Consider the following 14,864-nt stretch of genomic DNA (forward strand, 5'->3'; position numbering starts at 1 on the left):
TATTTTATGCTGGAAAAAGTTCACCTGAAAGACAGTGTAGGAAAAAGTATAAAAGCATATCAGGGAAGTTTTTATGATATTACATTTAAATGTAAGCTTACCATTCTTCCCAGAAAGAAGAATTCATTCTCTTTTTCAATTTGAACAAATAATGTAAAGTCACTATTTAAACTACTGTTAGCTTTTTTATCTCAAAGTAGCTAAATGGCTTTGTTGCTCATGTGGGAATGGAAATTAGCTCTTGGCATGAACCACTTTAATTGAAATCAGTTTGTGGGTTGAGTTCCTATGCTGCTTGACAGATGACATCATTTCCTGTGCTTTTCCCAACCCTCACTGTTTTGCTAAGATAGGATGAAGCTAAGTTTAACTTCAGATTTTAAAGCAACTATACACCTTTTCCTGACCTACTTAGAATATTATCCAAATTTTTCATCAAGTCATTTCTTTTGTATATCTGTAAATAGTTTTTTAGTTAAAAACGCATTTTGGCTGAGACGTTTTAATAGAAATCATAGGAGCCTAAAATAACTGTTTTAATCCGTTTTCTGGATTGGTTGATTTCTATAACAATGCTCCAATAAAGGAGTTATTTCTGCTTTTATATGTGGGGCAACAAAGATAAAAATATTTTTAATAGCAACCTATTGAGTGCTGTATAAGTGCTTAGGCAACTACACAGTCTCAGTGTTTGAGCATAGCTTTTGGTGTCATTATCATGGAGCATGCATTAAGTAAACAGGAATTAATGTAGCAAAGTTTTATACAGCACCTGTGTACGGGCAAGGGATGCTCTGAGTAATCATGATTCTTCCCACTCCCCACTCTCATGATGCCTTTAGACAAATGTGCTGGGGATAGGAGAAATAACTTAAAAAAAAAAAGTTTGATTATATAACATATATTTCCAGAGAGAATTATTAAGTACTCTGGAGTCAGAACAAAGAGGGCTATTATCTAGTGGCGGAGGGAGGAGAGAACAGAAATCAGAAAAGATCAAGGGAAAGAGCAGACATTTGCAGTGGGTCTAGGAGATAGGTAGGATTTCAGTATTTGGTGAGAACTGTGTGTGTGTTATATGTTAGGGGTTGGGGCGAAGAGACAAAGTGACAGGTTAAAGAGGAGATTCCATGAAGAGACTAGCACCAAGTGCCAGGCATTTGGTACGGCACTCAGAAATATTTGTTGAGTGAGTGAGTGACTGATAAAGTACACTGGGGACTGAGTCATAGGATGTATTAGGAGTAGGCAAAGCAGCCCTGATAGGCTCATGGGAGGGCTTTGAATGCTGAGATGGAGGGGTTCTTAACAGAGCAGACGTAGGAAGTCTTTGACGGTGTTTCAGCAAGTATGCGACATGTTCTCGAAAAGGTGCCTCACTTTCAACTTGACTTAGCTCTTCAGTACTCTCTGAGGGCATAGTAAGTATTGGGTTCTGGCACCTTCCTTTTCCCTGTTGGCATGCTGAGATTTGTGTAGCACTTGACGAAAATGGCCCTTTCTCCTGAAGTCAGCAGCCCCTTTGGGATTCTGAACTGAGCATCCTAACGAGGGGTACTGAAGAAGGTGTCTGCTGGGAGGGGTCTCCTCTCTGCTCTTGGGAGAAGATTTGGACCCTGTACTCCAAGAAGGCTGAGCGTAGGAGCAAGCATACGCAGCTGATTTCTGCTCTTACACAGAAGAAGGGCTTTTCGTCCCCTGATGTGAAATTGTTGAGCCTTTTTCTCTAGGGATTTACTCCCACAGCTTGGAGGACAGGGCAGAGTGAGCCAAATTTCCATGCCCACTCCTGGCCTCCTTGGGTAGGGATGTGTCAACAATGATTAATTCGATCAAGCCTTTAGTCTTCTCCAAGTAAGGTAGTTGACTGTTTCTAGAGGACTAAGGAACAGCCTGGGATTTTGAGAGTGCCTAAATTACTGAAGCAGAGGCAGCCAGAGCCCTGGAGGAGCCAGAGCCCACACCGCGCTGTCATTCTCTCTCCCAGGCGTCTTTCACTCCAGCTCCTTCTAGCGCCTCATCGTCTCAGTCTAAGTCAGCCCGCCTGCCCGTGGTCTTCCTGCTCTGGGTGCTGAAGCTCTCACACTTCTGTAGGTGACAGTGTGATAAAGAGTGGGTTTCAAACACTGTGGGTCTTAGTTGGTTTAAGGTTACAGTTTAAACCAGCAGCTCTTTCTGAGCCGAATCCAGCTGTCTCTGTTACCAAGCAGTCTTGTTATTAAATGCCGTTTTAGGTACTTTTTCCCTTCTTTTTGCTGCCTCCAAAATTTCTTTTAACAAAATTTCTTGGAATTTGTCACCCTGAATGTTTTCCTGCCCACCTACCTGGGACCCTGCATCTTTTAACAAGCAAATTATTGCCGTCATAATCTTGTCTCGTCTGGTCCCTCAAGGCACTCTTTTCTTGTTGGTGTAAATTACAGAAATGACATTGAGTGGTAAGTTCTGCTAAATTAGAGAAGTCATTGAGCATTATTAAAGTGAGTATCGAAGAAGCAATTACATTGCATTGTAAATGATTTTATGCGCACAAAATGACATGTTTAGCATTGTCAATTAGGTTATTTCTGCGTAAATATATGAATCTTGATAAACCATTTTATTTTCTCTTCCAATCACTGCAGATCAACTCGTGTGAACTGTTGCTATCTATGTGCTTAAATTGCAAAAATAAATCAGTCTTTTTTTTTTTTTTCCTTTTCAAGTCCAACACTGTAACATTCGCTGCATGAATGGAGGTAGCTGCAGTGATGATCACTGTCTGTGCCAGAAAGGATACATAGGGACTCACTGTGGACAACGTAAGTAAACCATAGTTATAAGTATTCTAGACGTTAATCTATAGAGACAAAGAGAAGACGGAGATAAGTGCTGGTGGATTTTCTTTGATTTCCTGGGACATGGCATTTTTAGAGATGTCCAGGGACTCTTACAGATGAACAGATCACTTACCCAACACACGTAGTACCAAATTTCTGACTGGAACCTTGGAAATGGGTTGTTTGATTCATTTTTCTTTCACTTACCTCCACTACCCTGCTTACCTCATCTCTGATTTACACCCAAGGTGCAGAATTCTTGTTCACTCCTGATGTATGCCTTCCGTTTGATTGCTCAACATCTCCACCATCTCTTGAATTTTCAATAAGCATCTCCAATAGAGTATTTCAAAACTCAACTTCACCTTTCTCCCCAAACATGTTCTTTTTTCTTGACTATTGATGTCTGTATCTCTCTAGTTTCCCAATCTAGATTCTGCTCTTATAATATTTATCATACTGCTGGCCAGTGTGTTGGTTCATTCATGAACACTGTTTATTGGGTGTCTACTCTGTATCAGCCCCTGTGCTTTGCAGAGATGAAAATTCCTCTAAAAGAGCTCACTTTTTATTACACTAAGAAGAATATATATACCCTGCAGAAAATTTAGAAAAGTTTAAAAATATAAAAAATAAAATTTTCTACAATCCCACCATTCCAGATATTACCTTTTAGTCTTTTAATGCATATTTGGTATGTGAGATCCATTGTATGCATAATTTTTCATATAACTTTTTTACTTAATATTTTATTAGAAGAATATTTCATTTTTTTGAACATTTAAAAATACATTTTAATAGTTGCATAATACTCCATTATATATAGGTTTTACTGTTTATTTAGTGAATTGTTAATGATGAGCATTTATTCATGTTGTTTCCAATTTTTGCCATTGTATATGTATTTGCTATGATGAATAATGCTATTATAAGTAAATCAAAGTTTATGTAATACCCTCCTGACTGTCTACACACTGCAATATAGTAAGAATGACGATTGAGTCTTTGGCAGCCCAGATCAGCAGCATGGAGGGAGGAGAGGTAGGACGGCCTCCCCAGTGTGGGAGACCCTTGAGCTGAGTCTTAAGGGGTGGGTAGGAGTTCCCTTGTCAGACGATAGGAGGTGGGCCTTTTAGGCAGCCGGCACAGCATAAGCCAAAGCAGCAGAACATGACATAGCATGGGAGGTCAGGCTTTGGCGTTGCTAGGACTTAAGTGCTGAGGGAAGTGATGGGAAGGAAGCTAAGGTCAGAATGGAAGTCATGGGCCATTGGAGGGCCTTTATGCGTACCGTTTTCTCACCCAAAGTAGAGCCAGGGAAGGGGAGTGAGAAGACAATGACCAACAACATTCATCTGTTGAGTTATTTACTCTGTTTACTGTATGCTAGGCACATGTTCAAACTCTTTACACGTATTAACTCATAACAACAGCCCTTTGAGGTAGAGGCCTTTTTTACCTTCTACGAAATGAAAAAGCTGGGGCAGTAACTTGTCTAAGGCTGTACAGGGAGTAATCAGCAGAGTTGGGATTTGAACCCAAGCAGTCTAACTTCACAGCCCATGCATTTAATGCTATGAAATACTGGCCTATACACATCACTTACAGTGGTTTACAATGAGAAAGACCACTGGTGGCCAGTGTAGAGTGGGAAGAAACAGAAGCAGGAAGAATAGTACTAAGGCTATGGCTAGAGAGATGGTGGGATGGGGATGGATTCAAAGGCATTTTCAGAAGGGGAATCAGAAGGAGCTGCTGTGCATCTTCTGTTTCCTTTGATGCTCCCAGAGGGAGTAGAGCCCAAAGCCCAGTGCACGACAAGCACTCAGGTAACACCCGTAGAATTAGAAAACCTTTCCTAGACTTCAGTTTCCTAATCTGTAAAATGGGAGGGTTGGCTTAGGCAATCTCAAAATTTCTTTTCTGCTTAAACCTCTTCATTCTCTCCTAACTGTAAATTAAGAAGCAAATTAGAACAATGAATATACGTAAACTTCTCTAATTTTGTGATGATCAGTGGACTACTGCTATAATTTTTGGCTATAAGGGGTTGTCTCAGTTCAAGTGCACTGATCCCAGTGGATGCTGAGACAGAATTAGATGCACAAGAGATTTATTGGGGAAAAAGCCTATGAGAATCAAAGGGAAAGAAAGCAGGAGTCAGGAGAGAGGACCTTCAGACCATGATGCAGGTCACACCCCTGGGCAAGGAGGGAGGGAAGAAAAGACTATCACGATTGTGTAGAAGGAGGCTCAGACTATAGTGCAACTTCACGAAAGCCTTGGTCAGGCTGATAGGGAGCCCAGAATAAAGATTGCCCATCAGAATAGTTTCATGATGGGCAGAAATGTCCAGTCTCCACCATGCTTAGTCACTGGGTGGTAGCAGCCAGGAGAGTGTGCCCTTGGCATGAACACAGTAGCAGATCTGAAGGTGTAGCAGCTTCAGGCTGTCGGCCAACTAAGCTCCTCTAGGTAGGTTTTCTTGGAGGGAGAGCTGAATGGCTCAACTCCATGACTGCCACAGGGGTACAGGAAAAATGTGTGGGAAATATATGAAGGAGGAATTAATTTAAATGGAGGTGTTAGGGAGGCCTCATGGAGGAGTAAGGTTTGAGCTGGGCTTTGAAGAGTGAGAGGGACTGGCAAATTTGGCAGGGGCAGACTACCACCTGTGGATTAAGATGCCTAGAAAGAGGCCATGCATAAGTGAGTTGCAGGAAGTTGTACGGAGAAGAGTGGTTCAGGGCATGAGCTTTCAGATCTTATTTTAATGCCTTTCTTGACAAGTAAAATGTCCCTCCCTCAAGGATGGCTGGACTTATCTTACCAATATTTTCCAGAGATTCTCTTATAACATTCAATTGGGTCTTTATTATGGTGCATAAATTACTGAATGTCAGTATTCATGTTTTGTCGTTGGCAGTTAATAGTGTGATTTAACATGCTGCATTTCTGTAAGGATGACAGTAGAGAGGCCAATGTTTTCCCTCATGAGAACCCTCTGGAAATTAAACATAAATCATAAGAAAAGAGTCAGCTTGCTAAAATGCAGTTCTCATCAGGGGTATCTCTTATAAACCACCATTTTAAGTGCAGAACTGAAAGCATTTCTCACATGCTTCCCAGGATGAAACTGTCAGCATTAACACAGGTGCATACTCACCTATTCCAGGTAGTTTTATCTGAGTTGACTGAGGAACATCCGGGAAACTTGAACTGTACAGTAACTGTTTAAGACAAATACCAGGGTGATTATTTAGTGTTTTTATTGTTGTCCTTTCAGGGGACAGTAAGTGTTACTTTATTAGCATCTACTATCAGATGAAGCCCGTCAGCCTCTCAGCTCCTGTCTCCTTATTTTACAGCTGTCTGTGAAAGTGGCTGTCTCAACGGAGGCAGGTGCGTGGCCCCAAATCGATGTGCATGCACTTACGGCTTCACTGGACCCCAGTGTGAAAGAGGTAATTTTTTTTAACGTATTGGTGTCAAGATGTTCTAGTGGCTAAAGCTATGACTGATTTCAACATGCATTGGGTTCTTGCGGCTGCTTCGTGAATTTTGCTGAGCTTTGAGGGGGTTTCTGAATTGTCACTGAGAAGGTTCCTAGGATGACAAGACAATGGCCCTAAGTCTATGCATGTTATTCAGTAAGTCTTGCCAGGGGACTGCAGGACTCAATAGTGCGCCTATGCATAAGTACCAGTTGGCATCAAGATAAAAAGAGGAAAATTTTCCATAGAGTAAGGATTGAGCTCATTATTATCCTAGTAAATTAGGGAGGTGGCTCCAAATAAAACATCTGTGTGGCAAGGGGAGAAATCCAGAATGGAACAAAAATTGCACCTAAAGATCTATTAGGACCTATTGGCTGTAGTGGCATACAAGCTCGGCATTCAAAGTTCACTAGAAATACTGACTGCTGAGAAACTGTGCTTTCACACCTGTAGTTTATTCAGTACTCACTGCAGCCCACTGACGTGTATAATCATCATCACTTTTCTGTCTGAGAAGATCAAGGCTCGGGGAGGTCAAGGGAGCTCCCTAAGGTCACACACATAATAAGCAGCTTTAATTTGAATGTGGGTTTTCAGTTTTCAAGTCTGATGTATACTGCTGCTCTTAATTAAAAGAGACTTCTACCTGATTTGCCTATGCATACGAATAGGATATTGAGATGTATGTAAATGTGCAGTCTTCTTAAATACCCACTGCCCTGACCTTTGCTTTGTTGATCATCTTGTCTTTACATTCATAGCCATGTTTTCATTGTTCCTAGTTTTATAGCGAAGATTTTATTGTGAAGATTTAGGAGGTTCCTTTCATACAAAACTGCAAAAATACTCATGAAAAAATACCCATTGAAAAATATTCATGAACTTTTTAAACTGCAGTCATCACCTTTATCCAAAGTTGTATAGAGATCATTTTATTCTAAGATGGAAAGTAAAGATTCAGTAGCAAGTGTTGAATATATGTTATTTAAAAGCAAAGAGCACAGAGTGGTATGTGAGAAATTGTCTTCTGTTTGTAGTTTTATGAGTTCGTCTAAATTCAGTTCTTTGCTGATAAAGCAACAATACCTATTTTAGCAAGTAACTCTATTATTACTGGATAGATTATATTGTATCTCTGTTCACAAGGCCACTGCATGGTATGGATATGTGATGCATTCTGGACTCTTGGCCCTTACATTGTACTTGGCATCGTTTTGGAGTCCCTCTTTAGAACTGTTTCTCTTTACAACTTGATGTATTTTTATTGACTTGGAGCTAATATATATCTAATGGTCTCAAGAGTAATGAAGACAACTGTTTTGATTAGGTAGTATCATTCTGTGGCCTTATTATTTACTCAGTGATTATGATATAGTATTTAAATTGTTGAGATTAAAGTTGTTAACATGTAACTTGAACAGTGTGAAACTAATTCTGGAAGTGACAATAGTGGGCTTAATTTGTTTTAGAAAAATCACTAATAGAATGAAGTTACAGAGCATTTTACCTCTAAGAATCTGGTTAATAATTTGCTGCAAAGAATATTGATACCCATAGTTACAGATATTGATAAAACAGTCTAAAATAAAGAGGGCATGATATTTAACCATTCCACACTTATTTCTTCAAAGACTTGATCATTGACCAAGATTAAGAAATGATGTGAATGGGTTAAGTTACTAAACTGCTAATCAAAACTGGCATATTACTTAGGGATTTCTCCAAATTTTGGGGTGTCTTTAACTGCTTTCCTCCGTGATAAGGGTATCCTAAAAGTTGCACTTAGGTGTAAATACATTTTGGCCCCATAGAATCTTCACAATAGTGATTATCTAAATAAAATTAATCCCCAAATGGCAGATTTTCAGACATTTGTGGTTGTGGAGAGTCGGGAGGAAGCAGGCTCTCTTTAATCATTGCCCTTTGCCTCTTCTACCTGGGAATACAGTCCCAAACCTTCAGTGGGAGAAGGGAAACATGAGTGTGATTTCTCTCACCACATGGGAGAGGGGAGGCTCTTTGATTCCAGGATTGTATTTCCATTTTTAGTCTTCACTGTTTTCTGCTCTTGTGGAAGTCATCTGCTTACCTCTTTAAAGAATTAGAGGCAAGATATCCTATTACTCAGACGAATGCTTGTGATTTCAAGAGTGATTAATAAAAATATAGGACTGAGTCAGGACAAATCCATCCTGAAGCATAGGGAAGTATTCAGTGTCACTTCTGATGGTGGGATAGTATACTTACTAAGTTGTTCAACTATGTAGGCCAGTTGCATTATGTTTTAAATGGAATGTGACTTTTTATTTATTTATTTTTTAAAAATAAATTTATTTATTTCTTTTTGGCTGTGTTGGGTCTTCGTTGCTGTGCGTGGGCTTTCTCTAGTTGCGGCGAGCGGGGGCTACTCTTTGTTGCAGTGTGAAGGCTTCTCATTGAGGTGGCTTCTCTTGTTGCGGAGCGCGGTCTCTAGGCACGTGGGCTTCAGCACTTGTAGCATGCAGGCTCAGTAGTTGTGGTGCATGGGCTTAGTTGCTCCACGGCATGTGGGATCTTCCCGGACCAGGGATTGAACCCATGTCCCCTGCATTGGCAGGTAGATTCTTAACCACTGCGCCACCAGGGAAGCCCTGGCTTTTTGTTTTTAAAAATGAACTTCCAGGAAGTCTTTACTAATTTTCTTTCCTTCTTCTAGGAGGCTGAGCCCAGGGCCTCTTCTGCATTCTCTCTGAGCACTCTCTCCACGTCTTTTGATAGCACTTACCACATTGTATTGAAATAGCAGGTTTCCATGTCCATCTCCCCCATTAGAGTGTAAGCTCTTCAGCAGCAACTGTGGTTTCATCATCTTTTAAATTCCTAAGCCAAGCTTAATGCATGATGCACAGTGTATGGCCAATAAATGTTGAACTGAATTTATTTTGAAGCGCCAGAAAATCTTGAGATATGATTATCAGATGATGAAAAAGTATCTCCTGGAAGTAATTGCTGCTTGCCTACTTGTGGACAATTCTGGATATTTCTCATTGGTTTCATTTTAAACAGAGCTTGCAGTGTTGAGTCCTAATTGAATTTGGCCCCATCTTTCAGGGCCACATGACTGTCATTTTTCAGTTGGCAAGGATGCAGAAAAGAAGGTATGTTTTGACCTAAGCCAGGTGGCAATAAACAAACAAACAACTTCCTATCATGATGTAATACACATGGAAGGGGACATTTCAAATGTGTTACGAGTACCTCTCAGGATAATCATCTTTGTCCCTGAGAGGTCTTGCAACTATATGTCTGCAGCTACATCAGAGAGCCAGTACAAGTGTAGACTATCCTTTGGGGGGGTGATACTGGCAGGATTTGGATCACTTTAAGCTAGTAAGTGAATCTTAATAACCCATGAACATAGTGTTTTGGTTTGTGATGGAGACAAGCAGTGGATCCATGCTTGAATTACGAATCATAACATTCATTCAACAGATGCAGTCAGACTATGAAGCAAAGTTGTCTCACTTGTAGCTTTTAGCCAGTAAAATATGTTGTAAAAAATTTTTTGACTAGTCAGCCTCATTGGGCAGGTGACAATGATACTATTGCCTGCCTATGTTCAGAGGAAGAAAAGAAGAGGCCTGTGACTTGTTTGGCCTGTAATGTTTACTTTTTAAAAACTGAATGTGAGTACCTTCAGTTATAGTCTCTAGCTTGCCACAATCCCTACTATTCCCTATTGTCTTACATCCTGCTCCCTTTATTCATTTAGCTTACTTTTTAACCCCTGTGGGCACTTGAGTTTGCCACCTCCTGCTACATTCTGTATCAAAGATTGCATCTCTTTGTGTTTTGTTTCACATGCCAAGTTTCTTTCATTGTTCTTCCTCTTATATATTTTTTTTTCTGTAAATTTACATTTATGGTTTTCCTGATTGCCCCCTCCCCCTCACTTTTGCCTTCTCTCTGCTTGGGTCTTGAGCAACCAGTAAAACTTATCATTGCCTAAGCTCAGTGGTATGGTGTGTTCGCATTTGTTATTAGAATATTGAAATGAGGTCAGTGCCTGTTTTGGCAATGACAACATAAGCTAGTTGTGTATTGCCATAGTTACTGCCAACAAGACTATTGGAAGCACACTTTCTCTTGCCATCTTGCCTCAGAATGCAGACTATTTAAAATCTTGTTAAATGCTCTTATATTAAACACAGTGAATCATGAATCATGTGAGTGGATGAGACTTCTCAAGCTAATGAAAAAAGAAAGAAGAATGATGGAGCTAGACCTGAACTTGGAGATGGGGTGGGGTTACTGATGAACAGGCCTGAGGAAGAAGAGAACAAAAGATAGACACTGAGAAAACATGGAGAGAGGCAAGAGAACTAGGGGAGCACTGAGCCAAAGAAACTAAAAGCAAGAAGGACTTCAAGAAATAGCTTGGCAGTTGTTAGACTCTTCAAGGATCAAGAAAGAATGAGAATAACAAAAGGCCCTTTGATGTGATAACAGGTGACATGGACTGGTTACTTAGAGGGGGCCAGACAGTATGCGGAACACTTGACTTTGGTGATTTGCAACAACCTTATGAGAAAACTCCTATAATGAGTCCCATTTTATAGAGGAGCAAACAGAGGCAAAGAGAGGTCAAAGAGCTTGCCCAAGGTCAGATAGCTTGTAAGTGGTACAATCAACAACTGGACCCAGCCGGTCTGGCTCATAAGCCTGTGTACATGACCACTGTGCCATACTTGGGTTTCACTCGGAAAGAGGTCATTAGTAACTACAGAAAATTTTCTGAGAAATTATAAGAAGAAATCTAGAACTAAGAGTTTTAGAGTGAAAGTTATAGATTGGGGGAAAAAAGCCTTTCAAGAAATTTGGCAAGGTAGGTAGTTTTCCTCTCTGGAGGAAGAGTTGAGCTAAGTTGCTTTTAAATCATTTTAAAAGCCAAGAGAAAGGAGTCTTGAGTATTGCTTGGGTGTATGTAATGCAGGGTTTGGGGATATTTCTCTGTTTGATTGATTCTGATATTTTAAATATAATAATCCATTCTTGGAGAGAGGATGATTCCTGTCTGTTTGCAGTACATATAAATCGACTCCAAATGACTGAACCAACATTCAAAAATGTAGCCATAGAAAATGAATATTGTCGTTTAGTGCAGTTACCATGGAAGGTTATATAGTTTTCCTACAATATTACAACTCTTCGAGCCATATATGGAAACTCTTTTCTGTAATTACCTTTACAGAGTCAGCAATTCATTCAAATGAGCATGTGACCATTTTTTTCCCTTTATGGGAGTCATTTGAGTTTTTAGAAACAGCCTAAAATAGTGTCAGTTCTAGTGACGACAGTCAATAATCAAACACATTCGTTGTTTGGGGTCGAAAATTGACTTAGATTAAAAAGCAGTGAAAAGAATTGTCTTGCATGGTTCTTAAAACACATGGAATTAGATTAATATTTTAATGTCAAACTTTAAGTGAGCCAGAGTATGAAGCCTTTTGGAAGCATAAGTGCTAATAACAAGAAGTTTTCTATCATTACTCCATCTGGAGGTCTTCATTATGTACCGTCTGAATGTAAGCATGGACACGAATTCTTCGAAATCCTGAATCGTTTGTTCAATGTTAAACTCCTACCCAAGTCTAAACTGTGAAGACAATACTTGGATTTTTCCCAAATCAAGAAAGTCTGTTGGCTGTTCTGCAGGCTATTAGTAGAAAAGGTATAGGGGAAAGCGTTACTGAACTGATAGCTTTAAGAAAAAGGAACAATGGGGGGGCAAATATGGAGTAGAATAAAAATCAAAGAACGGCAAAAATTAATAGTCCATCAGAGAAGCATGACAATGAAGGTGAACTAAGTCTGGTCATCATACTTGCCCTCTTAAGGGATTCCAGTATTAATGGAGCTGGAAAAGGCATTTAGTTTTTTGTTTTTGTTTTTCTCCAGTAATTGAAGAATAGAACAGAGGACAGGTAGGCTGGTTGTAATTCTCCTTCATTCTCTTATGTGCAGTTGATATATGAGCACCTCTGTTATCTTCATAACTTAGTTTCTCTGATGATTCACAAATGATGGTTTTGCACAGGGATCTTTTTTAATGATTTCATAGAAGAGAGTTCAAAAAGCTATCCTGAAAGCAGTTGATAAGCATTTATTTTGTAAAGCCAAGAAAGCAGTGTCTGCGTTGTGTCTAATGAATGGAAAAGACTAACATATAATGATCCAAATATATAAATAACCAGGTGGTGCATTTCAGATACATTTGCCTCATTAAAAGAAAGCAGAATCATGGCCTACTCTCAAAGGGCTGTCTAGAAAGCTTCATGGAATCAAGTGCTGATTTTCTTGTGCTTTTTTCCTTGCAGTTTTTCTGGAAGGTGTTAATGAAGTGTTTGGAAGTAAATTTTACAGCGCTGCATTTATGACACTAATTTTACATAATTTTATACTTTAGGCAGCTATTATTAAAGTTCCCAGAGTAAATGCCATAGGCGAACTCCCATTCTCACAGTGTCTTTGGAAGGCAGAGCTCTGGGAACTATGCTTATTTTCTTTTCTCTAAAAAGGCAACAAGTAATAAACTGTTGTTTCTAAAAAAATGTTGAAGCCCTCTGTGAGCCTAGCTTTTGGTATTTAGTCTAAATGGAAAGTAAATACTAATGTGTAGATAGCAGAGGCAGAATGCCTTAAGTGTTACTATGCATCTAAAGTGGTATTGCAACATTTCTCAGTTGGTGGCTCATTGAGTAAACTTGATTTTCCTAAAATAGTTCCAGGAAATACATCTGTTGACATAGACGTTCAGTTTCTGTGGTTGAGGAGCTGTGTGCAAGTAGGGAACGTATGCTACCATACCATGCACACGCCTGCTATCACCAGCAGGACTAGTGAGATGCAATCATAAAGCAGTTTAATTTTTGTCTCCCACTCACTGTCTCTCTCAGTCCACTCAGTGGGCTACGTTTTCCCCTGCTGGGGGATGAAATTTTCTGGTCCTTTTCAGACTTTCTCCCCTGCGGGTCTCTCACGTGAGCAAAGGCATCTATAGTTGACTTACAATGTTGTGTTAATTTCTTCTGTACAGCAAAGTGACTCAGTTTTATATATATACACACACTTCTTCATATTCTTTTCCATTATGGTTTGTCACAGGATATTGAATATAGTTCTCCGTGCTATACAGTAGGACCTTGTTCTTTATCCATCCTATATATAATAGTTTGCCTCTCCTAATCCCAAACTCCCATTCCTTCCCTCTCCTCCCCTCCCTCCCACAAGTCTGTTCTCTATATCTGTGAGTCTGTTTTTGTTTCATAAATATGTTGATTTGTATCGTATTTCAGATTCCACATATGGCATCTGTGTTCTTACATTTCCTTCCTCAACCCGGGGTGACCACTGGTACCTGCAGCCATCTGAGGCCTCTGCAGCTCTAGGAGCCCTCTGAGAAAGAATCTAAGCTCACTCCACATCAGCTTTCTCCTACAGTGGCCCACAACTAGTTAGCAGGAAACACTCATACATTTTTTTTTGCCACAATAAATTGCCAGAGTGCAAACCAACTTGGACATGGTAACAGCCTCTCCCTTGAACCGTGTCTGAGCATCTGGCCAGCCAGTTTCCAAGCGTTAGACAGTCTGCAGTCCACAGCGTCCTCCAACCTGTTGTGGATACATAACACACATCGTGCAGTCTGAGCATTCTCCTTGAAGCCCCTTTCATGACTTGTCATCATAATGTGGTCTTCCACCAGTTTCCTAGAGAGAGCTAGTGACAGTTCAGCCCTCTCCCAAGTAACTCCCGTCCCATCTCTTATTACCTCGGATGTTTTGATATTCTTGATATGCATGAGTGTTTAAGAGCCCTGTGACCAGATTGTCATCACATCCTTTGCAAATTCTGCATCATAGTGTCACACTTGACTTAGAATGTGGCATCGGTTGTCTTGTGCTCCAGTTCAAATATCCATTTTAACATCCTCTAATATTATCAAAGTGAATAATTTAATAAGCTATTAAATTTGATGTTAAATTTGGTATCATGGTTTAATCTTCAGGGACAGTTTTTTAACTTTATTGGTTTTTTTTCTTTTCTTTTCTTTTTAGCTCTTATGAACTTTAAAAAAAGATGAAACTAGTTTTTATCAGTAGCCACATTTAATATTTGCACCACTTTTCCGTTTTTGGATACTCAGAACACTAGAGCAGCACTGACTAATAGAAATATAATGTGAGCTACATATGTAATTTTAACTTTTCTAGTAGCCACATGAAAAAGTAAAGGGAAACAGGTAAAATTAATTTTAATAATATATCTTATTTAACCCAATATATCCAAAAGTTTTATTTTAATAGGTACCCAATATTAAAAATTACTGAGATATTTTGCATTCTTTTTTCCATACTAAGTCTTTGAACTCTAATGCATATATTATGCCACATCTCAATTTAGGCCAGCTAATAGCGACATGTGGCTAGTGGCTACCATATTGGATAGCACAGTTCTGGAGCTTTGTTTCTAGTCACATCATCACTCACCTAAGGTCTCTATCAGGTCT

At 39.6% G+C, this 14,864-nt stretch overlaps 1 protein-coding gene across 3 annotated transcripts in view; it reads left to right on the forward strand.

The window, feature by feature from the left end:
• FBN1 (fibrillin 1) overlaps positions 1-14,864 on the forward strand; it is a 253,387-nt gene that overhangs the window by 45,867 nt on the left and 192,656 nt on the right. For all 3 annotated transcript variants that reach the window (XM_082452979.1, XM_082452980.1, XM_082452978.1), the window contains exons 5-6: positions 2,706-2,801; positions 6,188-6,283. In XM_082452979.1, coding sequence (XP_082309105.1) covers positions 2,706-2,801; positions 6,188-6,283 — 192 coding nt within the window. The remainder of the gene's footprint in view (positions 1-2,705; positions 2,802-6,187; positions 6,284-14,864) is intronic.

The sequence above is a fragment of the Balaenoptera physalus genome (genome assembly GCF_965194825.1).
Source record: "Balaenoptera physalus genome assembly, chromosome: 2".
Lineage (NCBI taxonomy): Eukaryota > Metazoa > Chordata > Mammalia > Artiodactyla > Balaenopteridae > Balaenoptera > Balaenoptera physalus.